The sequence below is a fragment of the Serinus canaria genome, chromosome 6, assembly GCF_022539315.1.
Source record: "Serinus canaria isolate serCan28SL12 chromosome 6, serCan2020, whole genome shotgun sequence".
Classification (NCBI taxonomy): domain Eukaryota; kingdom Metazoa; phylum Chordata; class Aves; order Passeriformes; family Fringillidae; genus Serinus; species Serinus canaria.
Genome location: NC_066320.1, coordinates 15,196,937 through 15,215,768, shown reverse-complemented (window position 1 = coordinate 15,215,768; position 18,832 = coordinate 15,196,937). Strand labels below are relative to the sequence as shown.

Sequence of the window (18,832 nt, the reverse complement as noted above, 5' to 3'; positions counted from 1 at the left end):
ATGGAGTAATCAAGGTGACAGGATCAGGATCTGGATTCAAGAGTTGTACCAGTGCACCACGAGAGAAGTGGACTAGAAAGAAAAGATCAGTGTACTTGACAGTTTTCAAAGTACAGAGCACTCAACATACTGGCTGATATTCCCAACATAAAAGCAACTATAGCAAAATTTTGACTGCAGTACAGTCTTTTACTGACTGAGTCCTGAAACTGCTCCTGATTATAACCAGTCACATTTTATCCTAACGTATCCCCACTTTTTTTAGCCAGATTATTGTCTATTGTATTTTTTCCCTTGGTGCATGAGACATCAATGCTGCCAGGCACTGACTGCTACAATTCTGTGTCACAGATCACATTTTGAACACATGCACATTGGACTATTCTATAAAGACTGGGAGAAGGGGTGGTGGGGAGGGGAAAAGGGGGGTAGCTGACTGTTTTACAATAGGATTTAACCTAGAGAAGAGAAGAGAAGAGGTGTAACACAGCAGGACTTGGACTATCCAGGGAATAGACATAGTTTGCTATTTCTTTGCAGACTACACTGCTCACAGATGCAGCCCAGGTCCGTGCCTAGGCGAGGTACTCGCACTACCTTGTAGACTGGGCCATGGTGCCGCCCTGTGGTGGGTGGCAGGCTGGCGGAGGCAGCGGCTGCGGTGGCTGTTGGTGCTGCATGCGATCCTGGAGGCTCCGGGCTTTTCGGATACTGATTTGCAGCTTCTTATCGACTAGGGCTCTGCTGTGAGTGCTAGCGCTGGCATCATGCATGGCAAGTCTTAGTTTAGCTAAAATGCAAAAGAAAACATAGCAGAAAACAAACAGAAAAAAGGAATAAAATTGAAAAAAAAAAAAAAAGAAAAAAGATGCAGCAGGAACAAAAAACACGGACCATGCAAATACTGCCACAAAAGAATTCACAAGGATGATACTGTTTCCATTAATGCACATTCAGCTTAGCCAGGTGTACAAAACACATTAATTGAAGCTAAACCAAAATAAAATAAAAACAATATCCTTGTTTTAGCCCAATTTCTCATCCCTTCACAAAGGCTCTTTCCAGCCCTAATACAATGATGCTTCATTTGGTCATGTACTCCTCTCCTCCATCCTCCATACCTGGGACTCCCTCTGTGTGCAGGAATACCCAGCTGGGATTTGAGATTCCTTGCTGGAAAGAAAGCTAATAGAGCTGTCACTACAGCTGTATGCTACACCCTTTATTCTGCAGTCCATAAAAGCCAATTTCTAAATGAAAACAGCACAGGAGCTACTCACCCTGTCTGCAGCCATTCTACACAGACAGAGGGGAGCATGGGGTGAGACAGCCAGCCAGTCATAATGGAAAACCACCAAAAATAAAATGAAATCACATAGCACACATTCTCAAAGGTCACAATGCATTTAAGCACTTCAATGTCCTAATGCCTTCTTCTCCATGAAATTTAAAGTACAGCATAGTTCACTTCTGCTAATCCAGAAGACTCTAGAGTGGGCTACCATTTTCTTCCTATGCTACACCCTCCATGAAAAACAGGGGAACTCAATGGCCTTTGCAATTCGGCCTGACAATGGAGAAAAATTGTGAGGACTGACTGGGAAGGGGAACCACCTACCAGGTGCTTGCTGAAACATAACAGCACCAAAAAGGGCACATCAGCACCCAAGTGCTGTTACTACCTTAGCACTGGAGAGAACAACAAAATGAATGTAAACATGAAAAAAACAGAGATGAAGAGGAATAGGACTAAAACCCCCAAGTGGGGATGCTTATAAAAACAAAAAATTTTGTCCAGCTACATGTTCCTAAAGAGCAGCTGGACCCCCATATCATGACCTGACCACTTACTGTGATGTGGTGTTTCAGCCTCTATTCTGCATTAGTAAACAGTCAAAGCGCACTAGCTCAGGCAGTTAAGGTTACTTACATATAGCTTCGTTACAGAGAGCCAAAGCTGCAGCACAATCCCCCTTCTGCTCCTGATTCAGTGACTCTTCAAAGATTGAGTCCGCCTCCTGCATCGACTTCTCAAAGCCATCACTCCTCCCTGCAAATGGGCAGCACCCTTCATTTTGGTTTCATTATTGCAGAACCCTCACTTACCCTCATCCCATTTGTGATCACCAAATCCTTCACACATGGATTCTTGCAGAGGCTGTGCATATCCCAGACTGCACCACCTAACCTTCCCTAAGCAGAAGTACATCTTGAGCACCCTGATATGCTTCACATCCACACAGTAAAACAACATGAAATGGATTTTTTTCCCTCAAATTTTCTTCAGTTGAGAGAGTTGTACTGGCTTATTCTACTATTTTTAACACCTTAAGATGGTACAGACAGAGAACAGAGTCAGTTCAAATTACTTCTGTCAAGAAATAATTAAAATAAATTTAGAACCAAATCTAAACCAAAATGCATCAGTAAAAGAAATACAATGAAAAAACCCCTAATCTGCTGTATGTCAAGTTTCCTGACAAAATCCAGCGGTCTCTTCTTCATCAAAATGGAAACAAATTGAAACAACCAACATGTCTGGGGAAGAAAACTCAGAGTTGAGTGTGAACATAAATGTCTGCATGAAATACTTCTATAAACGAGTTTAGTGTATACACTTAACTGCTGTAAGTCAGACTATAAGAACTCAACAGTCTTGCAACTTGAAAAACAAGGTGGTGGAAGCTGAGAAGAAAGGGACAACTTTTAAGAATCCCCTTTGCAACAATTTGGAAAACAGTGCTGGAGAAGAGAAGGATAAATAATTTTGGACACAAAAAGAAACTGCGTCCTGGCATCATAACATCCATTTCTGAGAGGAAGAAATGCCCAAACTATTTTGTGTCACCTATTAGGCATTATGCAAATTATGCACTAAAGTGTAAACATTCAAATGAGGCAGGGAAAACAGAAAATAAAACTTGACTTTTACTCTGTTCAGAGGTGGGTCTTTCTTAATGGAACATCTCTGTCATTGTGGCAGAGAATGTGGGTACCTTGATCAGCCAACAGTAAATTGCATTCTCTCGATCTGCATAACACCTGCTCCCTAACATCACTTGCACAGATGTAAATACCAATTCTTTTACCATAGACCCCAAAGTATCTGCATTAAAAGCTAGTACTGGAGAGAGAAGTGAGAGTTGTTAGAGCAGCAAGTTAATCAAGCAGCACCTTCAGTTTCAAAATCAAGGCAACTGAGGCTTGTAATCAAGGGCAGAATACTAAAGTTAGCTTTCTTTGCATGAATTTAGCAGTTTACTTGAGGGGAAAATGAGTCACAAGTGTTCTGGAGTTCTGCATACAAGCAAGCCTTCCAGGCAGTCCAGCAGTCTGTTAAGCTATTATATCTCTGACTGGGGTGGGGAAAGACTTAAAAGGAGTAAATAAAGACTTCCCTAGATGACAAGTCAATGCATCTGGACTCCTCATTCTACTAAATTCTTTTTTGATTAAGCATGAGTCTAGTTTACTTTCTTTTCAACAAAGCTAAGCAATTTTTGCTTCCATCAACTAACAGAATAGATCAAAAAGAGGGGTAAAGTATTGGAGAATATACTGTTTTCTTTCATGCAGGAGAAGCAAAGGAGACAACATGCTCAGCAATAGAGGTTTACTTTTCCATTTTTAAAACATCGGCTTTTGTGTTACAAAAGTAAACACAATACTAATAGAAAAATATATTCATCTACTCTGCTACATCAGAATTTTTCACCTGGTTACCAGCAGACCATAGTAGGACTGTAAAGTCTAACTAATGGTCAGCAAAAATTATACACACGTTCCCAGACAGACATTCTCATGGAGATCACACTGTTCAGCTGTCACTGGCACAGTGTCATTCTGCCTGCTGAGCAGTTGGAATGGCTGTAGGTTGCAAAGCACAGTTGGGATCATGTCCAAAACTGGCACTGCTGTGGGCTGCCCCTCTCCTTCCTCTCCTTGAGTAGCAAACCAGAGACCTCAACTCCCTTTTACATCAGGTTGGAGGATGCAGCATGGGGATGCCAGGAGGCCTGGCAGCACAGGATACCACAGCATGACTGCCCTGATCATTAGCTAGACCAGAGCCCAGGTGTTCACTCTTCTCGCTCTGCTCACAACCCCCAGTTAAGTATTCCAGCAGGTTTCAAGGTTCACTCTTGACTGGGTCAGTGACTTTATCCCACCTTTCTCCTGAATCCTATTATTGGCTGATGGAGATTCAGGGCTAAAACAAAGTATTACACGTGAATCCTGTCATGTTCCCTCTGTTCAAGCTGCATCCTTCCAATTAAACCTGTTTTGCTGCCATCTCCTGCCAGAAAGATGAGGAGTCATGGAAAAGACAATCAAACTTCGTATTTGGTTTTTAATTTTTTAAAAATTCTTTTTCCCTAGAAAAGATAGGCAACTAAACTCAGCTCAGAATTTCAATTAGATCCAGCCAGAGTATTTGTCCCAACACCTGTGCCATGGGTACACAGCCAGGCAGGGAGAAACACTGCAAAGCACAAGGGCAGGAACAAGCAGAATTGCTCAGGGCTGCAAAGGTACTAAAATCAAGTAGAAACAGAACAATGGTTTATATTAACCACCTCTGCTGCAGGTGAACCTGAGGTGCCTGAAAGGTAAAAACAGCCCTGCTTATTCCAAGATGCTGGTTAAAGGCTTACAGCTAAATCAAGGTATCAATACTATCAACAGCTTATATCACTGAAAAAATGGGAAAATGCAGATATATTAAGAATATCTCTACGTTACTTTGCTTTTTAATTTAAGAAGAAATTTGGTCAAAATACCAGTTTTTTTCCTCTCTACAGGTTAAGTGGACAGTATTTAACTTCCTGAAGGTATAAATCTGTAATGGGTGGTAGATGCAGCGAGAGACTCACACACACAATTAAATCAGGAAATTACGTTCAAAGGTTCAAAAAACTTCAGGACTACCATCTTGTAAAATGTACTGCATTCAAAGGTTACCCTGATTCTGCAGTTCATCTAGATCCATGAACCTGCTGGGACGGGGATTAAAGCCCATTGCTGCCTCCATTTCTTTTTCTCTTTTTCTGCGTAGCTCTTGCTCATGTGCTCTCCTTGCCACCTCTTCTTGCAATTCATCCAGCTCACTCTTTAAAGGAACAAAGATATCTCCACCTTCAGAGCAAACAAACAAACAAGCACATGTTTTTGATAGCTACATCTCTTACAGCATCTTTTAAAAAACAAGGAAATGTTATTAGAGAATAAAATTAACATTAGGTAATAACAGTCTGAGACCACAGAATTGTAGAGCATAAGTTTTGTTTTGTTAAGTTTTACTTATAAAAATACAGCGGTGCTTCAAGCTCCCCTGCAGAACAGCCTACGGATTCACTGACTCACAAAAATAGCATATAGAACAGAAAGAACCATTGGAAGAAATAACCCTAAGCTGATGATGAAATCTTGAGACTTCTTGCTGTGTTTTTAACTTGTAAATAAAGCTATGGCAAATTAGCCAAATCACTAGTTCATGGAAGTTAAATGGATTCCAATGAGATGTTTTTCATCTAACTGCATGAAGTGGATGAAAATGGGAGGAAAGTAAAGCACCTCAATATCCTACACAACATAAATACATCAGTTCTCATTCTCACTCCAGCTATTACTGGTATTCAGAAAGTATCTCTCCTGCTGCCTTTCCCTTCCCTCTCTGGAATAAATTACTTGCTTAGAATGATATATAAGCAGAAAAGCTTAGCCTCAGCCCAAGCAGCTTGTAAAAGAATTCACAGTTCTAACAGTTTTGAATTTTGTATAGAATTACAAGATGTTTTTCAGGACTATACTAAGTTATGAGCTATGCTTGGGAAGGTTTTTTTTGACTGATGGCAGAATATTGAGTTATAAGAAAAAATAAAGCTATTTTTCCTATTCTATCATTTAAGTCAATACACAAAAGGAGTGCCAGAGCAACACGATCAAGGGAATATTCCAACAAAGTTTTTTGCAATCCCCTTTGGTAAATCTTTTAATTATTTCTTGTAAAACTTATGTTCTTCCAAGTTGCTTCTCCCTTTCCTTATCATTTCCCTGTGAACAGAAACATCCAAACAGTGAAGAACAACTCGATACATTTTACCTTGCATAACCACTCCTACAAAGTGTACCTTACCATTCCCCATGGTGTGTGGGCTGTTTGTCCAGCTCCCAATTGATGAAGCTGACTCCACTTCCAAGATGCTGCTACTGTGAGACTTAGGGATGTTGCGCCATGCAGGAACAAAGCCACCTGCTCTCTTCATATGAACATCCCTCCAAGAAGAGAGTAATTATAGTTTACCACTTGACTAATTTCTCCAGGAGAAATTGTATCTACCCTTTTTGTATCCACACAAACATATACTTGCATTTTAATCTAATTTTTAAAGAATTCTACCTTAAGAAAATCTTAGGAGAAACAGGGGAAGAGAACGCTAACAAGGAGGTCAGTAATTTTATTCTCCTCCATAAGATGATGCATTTCATATTAAAACTGTGGTCCAGGAGTTGTTCAGGACAGATTCTTACATACTGTTTATTGGCCATAAACAGTGCCAATTTGTGATTACCTGAAGCTTCCTAAGTCAAGGAAAGAAACACATTGTGCTGTATTTTTACATACAAATATTGCAATTACGTCTGAAAACAAAGATTTCTATACAAGGCTACTGATTTCTCATTTTGTACAAGGTGTCTATGAATCAATGGTTTAATGTAAACAAAAACAATTATGAGCTACTCAAAGTACAACCTTTTAAATCACAGACTAAGGGCACAACTATTTCAGATGCATCACTTTAGACCATATCTCTTGCTCACTCAAACCCCGTTTTTTTCTCTGCTCACCAGCAGGGAGTTATCAATACACTGAGAAGAATAGGCTCCCATTTCCCTACTATGTCTCCCCTGTTCCAATACAGCTGTATTTAAAACTAGGACCACTGTTTTGCAAAATGTTCTACACCATTATGTAACTACAAAAAAGAAATCAAGACTTCAGTCATTCCAAACATGAATTTTGTTGATATGTACCTGTGGGTGCTTGAACTTTCAGACAAGGGCATGTCCAGACTAACCGGGCTGTTGCTGTTGCGCTCACTGCTTTCATAGCCAGACTCCATCCTCTGTATTAGATGAGGATGTTGATCTACCACATGGTGCTGGGTGCCCCGGCCCAGCACACCACGCTTGTATCTGACATTTGACTGGCTCGACCTTGTTTCGTGAACAGCGTGCTCCTTCACCTCATTCTCAGTAAGTTCTTTACCTGTCAAGATAAACAATACAGAGTGGTAGAAGACATAAGCTTCAATACCAGCAAAACATCAACAAACATTAGCTTCTCAACTATGTTTAAATCAGAAGCACCATCCTTAATTTTGTGTAAAACCTGCAATATGAATCAAGAAAAATGCAATACTTTTACAGCTTTCCTAGCAAGTTTAAGCAATAACCTGTACACAAATTAATCTTTGAGTCTTTCCCCTTCAGTATAACTTACCATATTCCCCCATAGGTAACAATTAAGTCTGGAATGAAAATCCTTTCTTCCCCATAATAATTTTTATTTCTACAAGATAATTTTAAAGTATATCCAATTGCATTTCCAATACTCTGTCATATCTATTTCAGATGCTCTCATTTTTTACACTGTTTATTTTGCTATTTATGATTTGTTGTGGCTTATACAGAGGACATGAAAATTTGTTTTTTTTTAATTCTCCCTTATACATTTCACAGTCTTTCCACTTAATTCTTGTTTGCATCCCTTCCTTCCCTGGAAGTGTGTTCTCTTCCCCTTCACCTTCCATTTACATATCTCTTCATGCTTCCCAATTCTTTTCAATTGTCAAAACCAGCAAAGTCTCCATGTACAAGCTGCATAGCTGTAAAATCTTTCCAGATAAATCATCACTGGCTCCCAGGCTCTACCGTCACAAGACCTCTGCACTGATACACAAGGTACTTTCTGCATCATACTCTGAGCCATCAAGTAAAAATACCATGATGAGCCGGAGGAAAGACCAGAGCAATACAAAAGCTCGCTCCAAAGGACAAATTTTGGACAGTCAGTAATATAGCTTGTGTCCATTCAAGGAGGGTAGATGGTATTGTTTCCCATAATTTTTCCTTAGACAGGAAACGTAAGACACAGAAATCAAACAGAATTACCACCCATGCAATACGAATACCCACACAGGATTTAGTCTTCACAGACTTGACTCACCACTGACCTGAATTCAATGTTCAAAATTTCACTTCCCACATATTCTGAAGTAAATATTCTGAAACTCTTACCTGCTTCTTCAGAGAAAGGGCTAAGCTGAGTGTAGCCACAATGTTTCCTCTTGTCTTTACTAAAGATGCTGTCTATATTCAGAGACTCTCTTTTGGGTCTCCATGTTGGCCGGTACCTGCTAGATGAACTGGATTTCGACTCGCTACTGGTACTCTCCACTTCCCAGTCTCGGGTGCGTGCAGACAGGCTTTTTGAGGGTCGTGTTTCTGCCTGATCCACATTATTCCCTCCGTGAGGGGAATTCTGGATGGTTTGGGAAATCTGCTGTGGTCTGCTGTGGATCATATTGCTCACTGTCTCTTTAAATTCCCTCAGCCTGCTGGTGCTGCTGGATGGTTTGGGGGCAGTTCTGGGGGCTTGTTTCTCCTTCAAGGTTTCCCCTGCAGTTTGTAGAGATAGCAAAAGCCACAAAAATAACTTCAATTAAACTAGCAGCCCTCCTTGCAGCATCTTCATGCAGACCTTGAGAAGTGCAATCCAAAACAACAAAATTATAATACAAAATCCAACACTCCCTAAACAAACATCCAACCGAAACAGACCTAAACATCAAAAAGCAAAGAGAGGACTAAAGACATGAATGGAAGAAGCCATGAGGGAAATGTACATACACACTGAGAACATTAGGAACATTCAAAAAGATACTGATACTTAAAATAAAGTAACATCTCTTGCCTTCACTATGATATCCTGATGACTGAGCCTCATCTCCTTTCCGCCTAGACCGGCTAGAACTCCTCTTGCGGTCTGCGAGCGAGCCCTTCTTTGAAACATGCCTCTGATTGCACTCACTGTCAGTCAGGTGGCCTGGAAGGAGGAAGAACACAGCAGAGATGACAAGAGCCTTCAGATCAAGTGTTCACTGCACTAAGAGCAGCAAGATTCTTGATCCTTAGGAACTGCAGACACTCCAACACTAACTGGCAAGTTTAGGTAAGTTTTTGTATCCGTTAAGTTTTTGGTTTTGTCTTGGAGATGATGTTCCATTTTTAAGGTCATAAAAGAACAATACAACCCCTCCAACGACTCTGGTTAATGACAGCTTATCCAAGTGCCAAGAAAAAGGTTGACTCTGCTTTGTCTTCTAATGGTCTAAGAACACCACTTTCTTGCTGTCAGTTTTAATGACCACTAACACGAAACTCCTGAGGACAGCTTGCAAGACATTACTCTGTTGAATAAAGACTCAAACACATAAACAAGTTACCATCTAATAATAAATGACTGCACATCACCAGCTCCTCTGCACTAACTATTCATTCATCTCTTTGCCTGTAGCAAACACTAAGTAATCTGAGTTAGCCTAGTCTACAGTGAAGAAGCTTCACTTGGCTCTTAAGGGCCAAGCCAGCCAATTCACCAAGCTAAGAGCACACCCACAAACTATGAACATGGATCAGCTGACACACAACACTCCCTTACTACAGCTTATGTGTCCGAGTGCCAGTATTTTCTCTTCAACACAATTTACTCCCCATTTCCTCACATCAAATGGGAATTAAGACTATTTGACATCACAGGTTTTCTGTATTGCCTTTGCTTAATTCTATGGTTCTCACACAGTCACAGTCCTAAACCTGCAAGCACAAACACACGCATGGCTTTACTCACGTGAGTAGTCCCAAGCAGAGATGCCGATAAGAAGGGAATTTATGATAAGCTACAAAGACTTTTTTCTAGCCTTTATATCACAAACTTTTACTCCTCACAGGATGATAGGAAATGAAAATCCCTAATAGCAAATAGTGGTCTAACAGCCCCCAGACTGCACAGCTGGCCCTCCTGAGCCTTCTCCCTGCTCTAGAGATTAGCATCAAAATAAACAACATTAAAAGCAGATTCTACATATAAAATTGTACCTGCAACAGTTAAAAAACCAATTCACTGAAACTATAATTGCTATGAAGATATTACAATAACTGAGTAGGAAGGAATCCAAACACTAAAAAGCAAGCTACACAAGACTCACTTCATTAGCAAAGGAAAGAGTAATTTTGTGGCCAAATGTTTTAGGAACAAGCAGACTACATAAAAGAAAAGAAATTAAGGAAGCAAAAGAGAAATGTTGGCAATGAAAATAAAAGATGTGTAGCATTTTGGTAACTGAACATAAGTTTGTGCTTTGATGGATTTTTTTTTTTCCTTTTACAGCACGGACTGCCCACATCTTTCAAGAACTCCAAAAACAGTATTATCATTGTAGTGGCTCCCCTCAAGACAGAAGAGAGTGATGTTTCACTTCAGCAAGCAAAACTTCTCTAGTTAAACATCCCAACTGGATAAAGATTGTTTGGAAAGCATCCTTAATTACCATGGAGAAACTATTTGACTGTATTTAGTGCTATTAGCACTAGCTGAGGGTTTGCATTGAATAAAGGCCAGCTCAGTCTTTTAGAATGAAGGCTGCTAGCTTTGCATTAGTATTTTTTTTCTCCTTTCAAAGACTGCAAATACTGTCCCACTGTCATCAGACATTTAATTGCCATGGAGGAGATATCAAGAATCAGAAGTACGCAGGACACAGGCTTTGTTGTCTTTATTTGGACACTCTGAAACAAAGACTAAATCCAACATAATGCATGAATACAGGAATTAAAATCCCAAGGATATTAGCTAGCACTTAACACTAACTTTTTAAAATTCACTAAAATAACAATCCAAGACTTTTGAGTGCCTAACAATGCTTAAAAGTTGTGTCTTGATGGATGTATCACTTAAACACCTCATCCTCTAGACATAGGATGGCTTCACAAGCCATCAGCAATATTCAAAGGAAAAGTTTGGTTTTGTAGGAGTTGTGCATGTGTCTAAGAGCATGTCAGAGAAGGAAATTAAATCAAGTGGGTTAAGACAGAACACCCTCTACTCCCTCCCCCTGAAATCTCAGTTGCATGAATAGGGCAGCCAGAATACGCACATTTTTCTCAGCAGCACAGGTGGGTAGGAGCAAAGAGAGGGCTTGTGCAGCCACTCTTCTGCCCTCATTCTGAAGTACCCAGGAGCCTGAGGTCATGCAACCCAATGGTGGAGCTTCCCTGGAGGATGATGTGGGACAGAGTCCATAAGTTTCTGGACTGCAGTAGTGGGTAAATGGCCATTAAATGAAGAATCCTGCTCTTGCCCAGAATGATTCAGTTGACAGGTCAGTGGGGATGGCTTCTTTATAGCCCCACGGATCACCATTTGATGACAGAGCAGTTGTATTACTTGGCAAACTGACTTTTTTTGGAAAGGTATTGGGTAGGTAAAAAAGGAGGGGAAATGCCCAGACAAGTGGTTAGCTACGGGGACAGACCGACTATAGCTAAGGCTGAATCAGGGAAGATAAGGACAACTGAACTTAGGTGGAGAAATGGGCTAAGCTGCAGGGAATAACACAGGATAGAATCAATAGGAGAAGAAAGAAAAAGAAAAGGACAAAGTCACTAAAAATGACAGAACAAAAGGTTACATGCTAAACTTCATGCTTACAATGTTTGCGACCATCCCCCTTACTCTCCTTTTCTACCAACTTCTGCATGGCAAGTTTTGCAGGCAGGAACCTAATCCAGTAAACTCTGTGCCCATTTTGCAGACTATTTAAACAGTATACCACTATCTCTTTCAATTTTGTCTTCTTTTTACTCCAAAGACAAACATACCTTTTGTTTCCACATCACTCAATTTCTGCTCCAACTTTCTTTTCTTTCTCACACCCTACCTAAGACTATGACTGGTCCCTACAGCATTAAGTATTTGCTAAAACCCTGAAAGGATTGTTGGACTATCTTAACCTGTGTATTACAGTTACTCGGATCTCTGATGAAGAACAAAAGAATACTAAATAAAATTAACTTGAAACATTTTTTTCAGATTTTGATGTATCATAGATTTTTACAAATGAACCAATTACAAAAGAGGAACGATTTTACAAAAAAAAAAGGACAAAGCAGTCTGACAGCTTTGACACTCTGGCGCAATCTAACAACTGCTGATTCTACTCTTAGGTCTTCTTAGAAAATCTATTTACAGCACAATAAGGTAACTTTTCAAACAGAAATAGCAGATCCTATTTCTGATGCTACAGAAGTCTGACCTTAACTTATGCACTACTTTTTTAAAAGTGATGTTAGAAGTTACTGCATGCAGAAACAGGTTGACGGTGGACACTGGCCATCAATAATTGAGGAGATCAAGTCTTTAGACTTCCAGGTAACCTCTTTTCAACTATGGAGCGTGAAGGCAGACTGCTCAGCTGCCCAAAGAAACATAGATACATATAGACTGTCTTCTCACTGGATATTCCAGCTTAACTTGCTTCCATGGCACAGGCAGGAAATTATCTTATGCTCTTCACTGGTGTAGTAAATACTACCAGCACTCACTTACACTAAGTCCTTAGTTCCCAAGTATGAGGGACTCTGGTGATGAATGCACCTTTTCCAGACAGCTGCAACTCCTGAAATGAAGTAACTGCCTGGAGATGAGTAAGTAGCACACATAATAATTACCAAATCCTACAACAGGGCTATGCAGACTCTATCTCACAGAATTATATGACAGAGCAGGCAGTATTGTGGATAACAGAAAAACAAATCTCTAAATGTTTGTCTGGCTAGACACAGGTCTACAGAAGCCAGTAAGATTTTTAAATCATGGGGCTATTTGGTGAATGCCAACTGTTCATTACAAATCAAAAACTCAGGATATTAAACACTGTTTGCTATTCTATTAAAGGTTTTATGTATATAGAGATATTTTCAACCGGAATCCACTGCAGTCATCTTATCTAGTGACAATGATCACACACAGATGTAATGGTATCTGCTACCTGTGTCCCTGCTGCTTTGTGAAGCGGCATCATTCTCCACATTGTAGATGACTGTCCCCTGGGAGTCAGAGGAGAAGTGACTGACCACAGATTCGTGGTGTGCCTGTTTGTAAGGATAGCTGTCTGTAGAGGAATCTGTCCGGGTATCACTGGAGATGGAAGGTTCTCTTCCTGGAAAAAAAAGTAATGTCAAGGAAGCAATGTCAAATTTCAATCTTTTTTTGCTATTATAAAAGTCAAGAAAGACTAGGAAAAGAGAGCAGGGGCAACTATACAGAAGTTAACAGAAAAACAGAATACCAAAGATACCAACTCAGATTCAAGAACACCAGAGATTATGGGAAAAGTTTGCTCCTTTGGAAGCAGGGAGACAGTGTCATTGCTTCTAAAAAGCTGTTTCTTTCTTCCTCTTTTGTAAGTCCAAGTTTATCAAATCTTTTTAATATGCAAAATTAAACTACAATCACTGGACTGCAAAGTACACATTAGTACCATACTGAAATTATTGTTCATTTTCAACACTGTTGAGTGCAACTACAATATGAAACACTGCTTTGAGGAAAGCAAAAAAAAATTATTACTCAAGTACAAAATATTAATAAGTGTAACAAGAACATCATGTTATAATAATTCACAGGTTTCCTCTATTATGACTCAAAAGCTATCTGGTATAAACATTGTCCTGAAATACTTGTATCTAAAACAAATTAACCTGCTCCTTCTCAAAAAGCCAGCATTGATACCCTACTGAAAAGTATGAAGCATCATGATTCAGTTTCAATACAGTAATACTTTAACTCATTAGAGGAGGTGAAAAGGGCAATCTTCTCCCTCCACTTTCAGTAAATAAAAGTAAAAAATCTGAACAGTTTGAACACTATTGCTAATTTTACATCTGTGATATACATACTCCTTAATACACAGGATATTAGTTTCATACTCATTTCTCCACAGAGAAATTAAAGAAGAGGAAAATACAATAAAGAAGGAAGTCATTCCTACGTTTAACTGCAAACATTGACCTTGAAGGCACTTCATATTTTTGGTGAGAACAAGCCCTGCAGTAAATGTCCTATTTAAGGACAGTTCAGATCTTTTGAAGTCAGAAACTGAAGTTATTCAAGTATTCAGTTAGAGTTCCTCTCTCCATCCAAATCATACCAGGTCCTTCACTTCCCCCATCCCCCAGTACCTTTCTCCAAACTTTTTTGGAAAAGATTGCTATCCAAACAATAAACAGTCTTAGACCAAGAGAGAGGGTCACAGACAGAACACTGGAAACCCTCTTCAGAATTCCTCATCAGCTTTAACAAGCAACAAGGACCCCTACTGACAATAATACACTCCAAAGAAGGAAAACATTTCACATGCCGCATTTCCGCGTGAGGGTACAAGGATCAGAGCCCACTGCTTACCTGAGTCCTCACTGTCATAGCAAGTCCTGCTATATTGCTGTAAATCCACCTGAGGGGGCAAGTCTTGTGTTGACACTGGAGTTCCTCTTGGATCTGCATAGAGCAGCAGCAAAGGCTGATAGTGACCCTTAATGCACTTTGTCACAACATCTTTCCATTTTGGACCAATCTGAATTGATAACCAGAAAAAAAAAATTTAAAAAGGGAAAAAAAAAAAGGTTTTCTCTCGTTGTTTTCTATAAGAAGTTCTCTTTTCCCCCCATCACAATTATTTCAGAGTTTGATTTTCTACTGACATACTTTAAGTCTTTCTACAGCCAGCACTGACCTGGACTCAGCAAGAAATCTCCTGAGCCAACCTAATCAAAATCCAGGTATTCATCATCCTATGCCTAAATAGATTACAATTCCTGCTAAAATACAACTACAAAAATAGTCATTCCCTTTCAGATGTTTTTTCCATAAAAAACTTTCCATCCTCTGGGATGTTCTAACTTTGCATCAACCAAAAAGCAGAAGAATTTTTAATGAACAAAATGAACAAAAAAAGATACCAGGACATTAAATTCAAGTCAAAGCTGAATACTTCAAGTGTGCAAATCTTTCTGCTGTGACAGAACCTCTGCAAGCACTGACAGGCCAGGCAATTAATTCACGTAGTAATACTAATCTCACAGGTTTCACCTGACAGACTGAACATTTACTCCAACAAATTTGCTCCATACGTGAGTTTTCTGCTAAGGCACTGCAGTACCTATCCTTGCAAATTTTTCTGCTAAGAATAACTGAATATATGCATTAAGGTTTTTACTCATTGACACTGTGTTTGGCATGACTACAGGAGAAAATTTTCCTCTCTCACCTTTGTAATTCCATGACTAGAAGGAAAAAAGGAGAGTGTATGAAATAATGCCAAACCATCTAATGGATTATAATGTCCTGCCAAGATCCCAGCACTGGTGTCTTTAATGTCAAGGACCTCATGCTTGGTGAAAAGGCCAAAAAAAGCACAAACAGAAGAGCGGAAAATTTGTTGTTGGCAGCAAGCACTAGGGAAGACTGGCATAAAGACACTCAAGCAGAGTTCAACAACAGGCACTAAATAGCTATACTGCTTGTCAGCAAGGGAAAGAGATGGGTGTTAGCTGTGTGCACAAGCAACTGCACATTTTCAAACAACAGCCTAAAAACAAGACTGGGAGCCAACAGAACAGAACTAAGAATAGGGCTTCTGAGATTTCTGGTATGCTTTTTTTTAAAATATTTCACTTTGCTGAGAAAAAAGGAGTAACAAATTTGTGGATCCTGAATGGAAAACCAGCAAAAGCTCTCTCAAAATTTGTAGAAAACAGAACAGATTTACACACAAGCAGCTAACAAATTTCCAAAAGAGTGTTTTCCTAAACATTTTTTTCTCACCTCTTTGACATGAGCATCATCAAAGTACATCCACTTGCGGATTTTAGTCTGGAAGAAGAAGGTTGAATAGTGCTTTCCATAGTAACAGATCATTCCTACCAAATACAGCTCCGAGTGTTTTGCTCTGTCATCAGTTACTCTGAAGAAGAGCTTCAAGAAGGGAGGTAAGAAAAACAGAAAGAGAAATTAATAAAGTGCTCAGAACTTTACATACTGCTTTCTGTTCAAAGACCTTGAAGTACTATAGAGAGGTGTCAGGCTTTTATTTCAAAAAATAGAGAAAACAAGGCAATAAGTAAGTAATTATGCAGTGTTTAAGCAAACTTAGAGACACAGAAAAAAAATGGATTCTGACCAACTCACTAGATGCTCATAAATTGAGTTGGACTTGGAGTATGTGTATACTTGAAGGAAGACATATACAACAACGATAAAATACCTGTTACTTAATTTGAATGTGGTTCTATTTCGAAAATTTATATTCTGTGTCATGCTTGCTGATTATACAAAATACTGTTTAAAACATTCACTCCTTTTTGCAGAAACAAGGCGCTTTGGACAGTAAACAGCTGGCATTTATTCTGACTTCAGCAAGGGCTATCCAGAATTTACCATGGACCAATTTATGATGCTAACACATAAAAGATCAACTGAAGACATCAGCAGATCAAAAGAATTCAGCACACAGGGAAAAAAAATTCTATTTAATTGAACTTTGTTAATTTAAATTGCACAGGTCTCATGTTTTGGCGCATTACTGCTTTATTACACAAAGACCACAGTTTCATAACCACATTTCCATCAGCTCACACTGATTCTGGTACACTGTACACTAGACAATGCTTTTTTTCTTCAAACATAAGAAAAAAAGAAAAATAGTTAACATATATATACATGTGTATATATATATATATATATGTTAACCATTTTATGTAGTATCTCAATGCTACAATAAGACACAGCTACAGTTTGGTACAATGATAATTCAGCTCTAAAGCACCAGTTAATGCAAAATAAGTGAATCCTCCAAGGAATCCTATTTAATTCAATCCGTCATTCAATCACACAGTGTCAGTCTTAGAACTTAGAGATGTTCAGTCACAACTCTTCAGCGATATGACCACACATTTCAACCAAAAAGAGGAGCTAAAGGTAAAAAAAAAACTAAAACAACATAAACCCAAAGACCACTAAACTACATTTTGTCTCCAAAAGAAATAGAAATAAGCTTCTGTTCTTTACAATGAAAGCACACGTATGTATTTTTATAGAAATAGCACCACCCTGATCCAGAATTTCCTCTCACTTGAAAGTATTTTTACAGTTTCAGACATTTCAGAAATTCAAGAATATACAGTTCACAGGTTTTTCTAAGGCTTTCAGAGACAGGTCAGACCCTTGGTTCTGCCCTCTATTCCTCTTTTTACGGACACTAAAAAGGTGAAGGTGGTGACTTCATATTTTTCTCCATTTGCTGCTGTAGACTACCACGAAAATTACAGTCCTTGTAAGTAGTGCCAAAATGAAAAAAAAACTCACATCTCCCAGTTTAAGGCAAGTTCCCAGACTGTGAATCACATCCTCAGCCAGATCAGAGTGGTCTGAGTCCCAAACCAAACCAATGGTGATGATCTGTGGCGAGTTCATCAGCACACGACGAATACGGATCTTTTCCCCACAGTTACTCTGAACATATAAATAAACAAGACACTGAATATAATTCTTCACTTATTATAATGTTGGGGCAAGGCACTAACAAGTATAAGTCCCAGAATTACAGCTTCCAAAGAGGTGGTGATATAGCAGATATGCTCAGTGCCAAGGTAGGAGCTTCTCATGTCATAAACGAGATGCACTATCAACACTATCCTGCATTCTCAAGCTTTGAAGTGAACACTGCCAGTTCTTCCTCCTGCCACTGATAATGATTAAAACATAGAGCAATAGAACCAAGCTTATTTAAAAGAAGATAAGCACACATGCACGAAAGATCCCAGTAACATTCTTAGGAATTGGACAGAAAGGTCACTTTTGATCAGAATCTCAGATTAAAAACTGTATGTACAGAGACTGATGCCTTATATGACAATGTCAGGAAAAATTTTCTGCTTTGCTGTTAAATTTGAGTGTTTCTACGGGTACCTCAAACATCCCATCTTAGTATAGTTAGGTCAGTATTTGTATAAATATGAGAACAGCAACTGAAAGAAAAGGAGATTAAGAGTTGTTTTAGTAACTCAAAGGAGTTCTACAATTCTATTTCCTGTTTGGATTTTTCTTCCTATTTTTATTTTTTAAGTAAGTACCAGTGCACTTTGCAGGGGAGGGGGTGTCAATGATGTGACAGAGTGGGGGGAGACACGACAAAAACTATGACAAAGTCCATTCGCAACATTCATTTTTTCCCTGAGGCATATCACAAAGGTACCCCTACAAAATGGTAGGGAAAAAAACATTTTCATACTGAGAATTGTTTCTCTTGTCTATAGAGTCCAGTTTCACAACTGGATATAATTTCTGGCACTAAAATCAGGGAAGAGATCCCAAAGCACCTCTTCCCCACAGCAATCTAGAAAATTTAACCAGAATTTCAGTCCCAAACATCATTGAGAGACAAAAATGAAAAATTTAAAAAAAAGAACGAAACTGCAGAAGACTCTGATATTTAAATGTAGATATGAGGTTTTAATATTAAGGTGACTTTTTTTCACACATATTTTGAAAGGGTCATTTAAAGTACAAGCAATTCTGTTTATTACCTCCCAACCTATCTTACTCTCAAATTGTCTTCTTTGCTTCAGCATTTTCAGCACGACAGCAGGAACACGGCATCCTGACAAAAAGCTTCCTTAGCGTAACTTTTAGGCCACACTTAGCTAAACCTCA

General features: G+C 39.1%; 1 protein-coding gene across 4 annotated transcripts in view; it reads right to left on the bottom strand.

The window, feature by feature from the left end:
- The window catches only part of USP54 (ubiquitin specific peptidase 54), an 89,637-nt gene that overhangs the window by 10,560 nt on the left and 60,245 nt on the right, over positions 1–18,832 (bottom strand). For all 4 annotated transcript variants that reach the window (XM_018910915.3, XM_018910914.3, XM_018910913.3 and 1 more), the window contains exons 8-18: positions 17,486–17,632; positions 15,947–16,096; positions 14,528–14,696; positions 13,113–13,283; positions 8,978–9,109; positions 8,302–8,682; positions 7,036–7,270; positions 6,137–6,276; positions 4,963–5,136; positions 1,931–2,050; positions 598–790 (exon numbers count right to left, since the gene is read on the bottom strand). In XM_018910915.3, the coding sequence (XP_018766460.1) occupies positions 598–790; positions 1,931–2,050; positions 4,963–5,136; positions 6,137–6,276; positions 7,036–7,270; positions 8,302–8,682; positions 8,978–9,109; positions 13,113–13,283; positions 14,528–14,696; positions 15,947–16,096; positions 17,486–17,632 (2,012 nt within the window). The remainder of the gene's footprint in view (positions 1–597; positions 791–1,930; positions 2,051–4,962; positions 5,137–6,136; positions 6,277–7,035; positions 7,271–8,301; positions 8,683–8,977; positions 9,110–13,112; positions 13,284–14,527; positions 14,697–15,946; positions 16,097–17,485; positions 17,633–18,832) is intronic.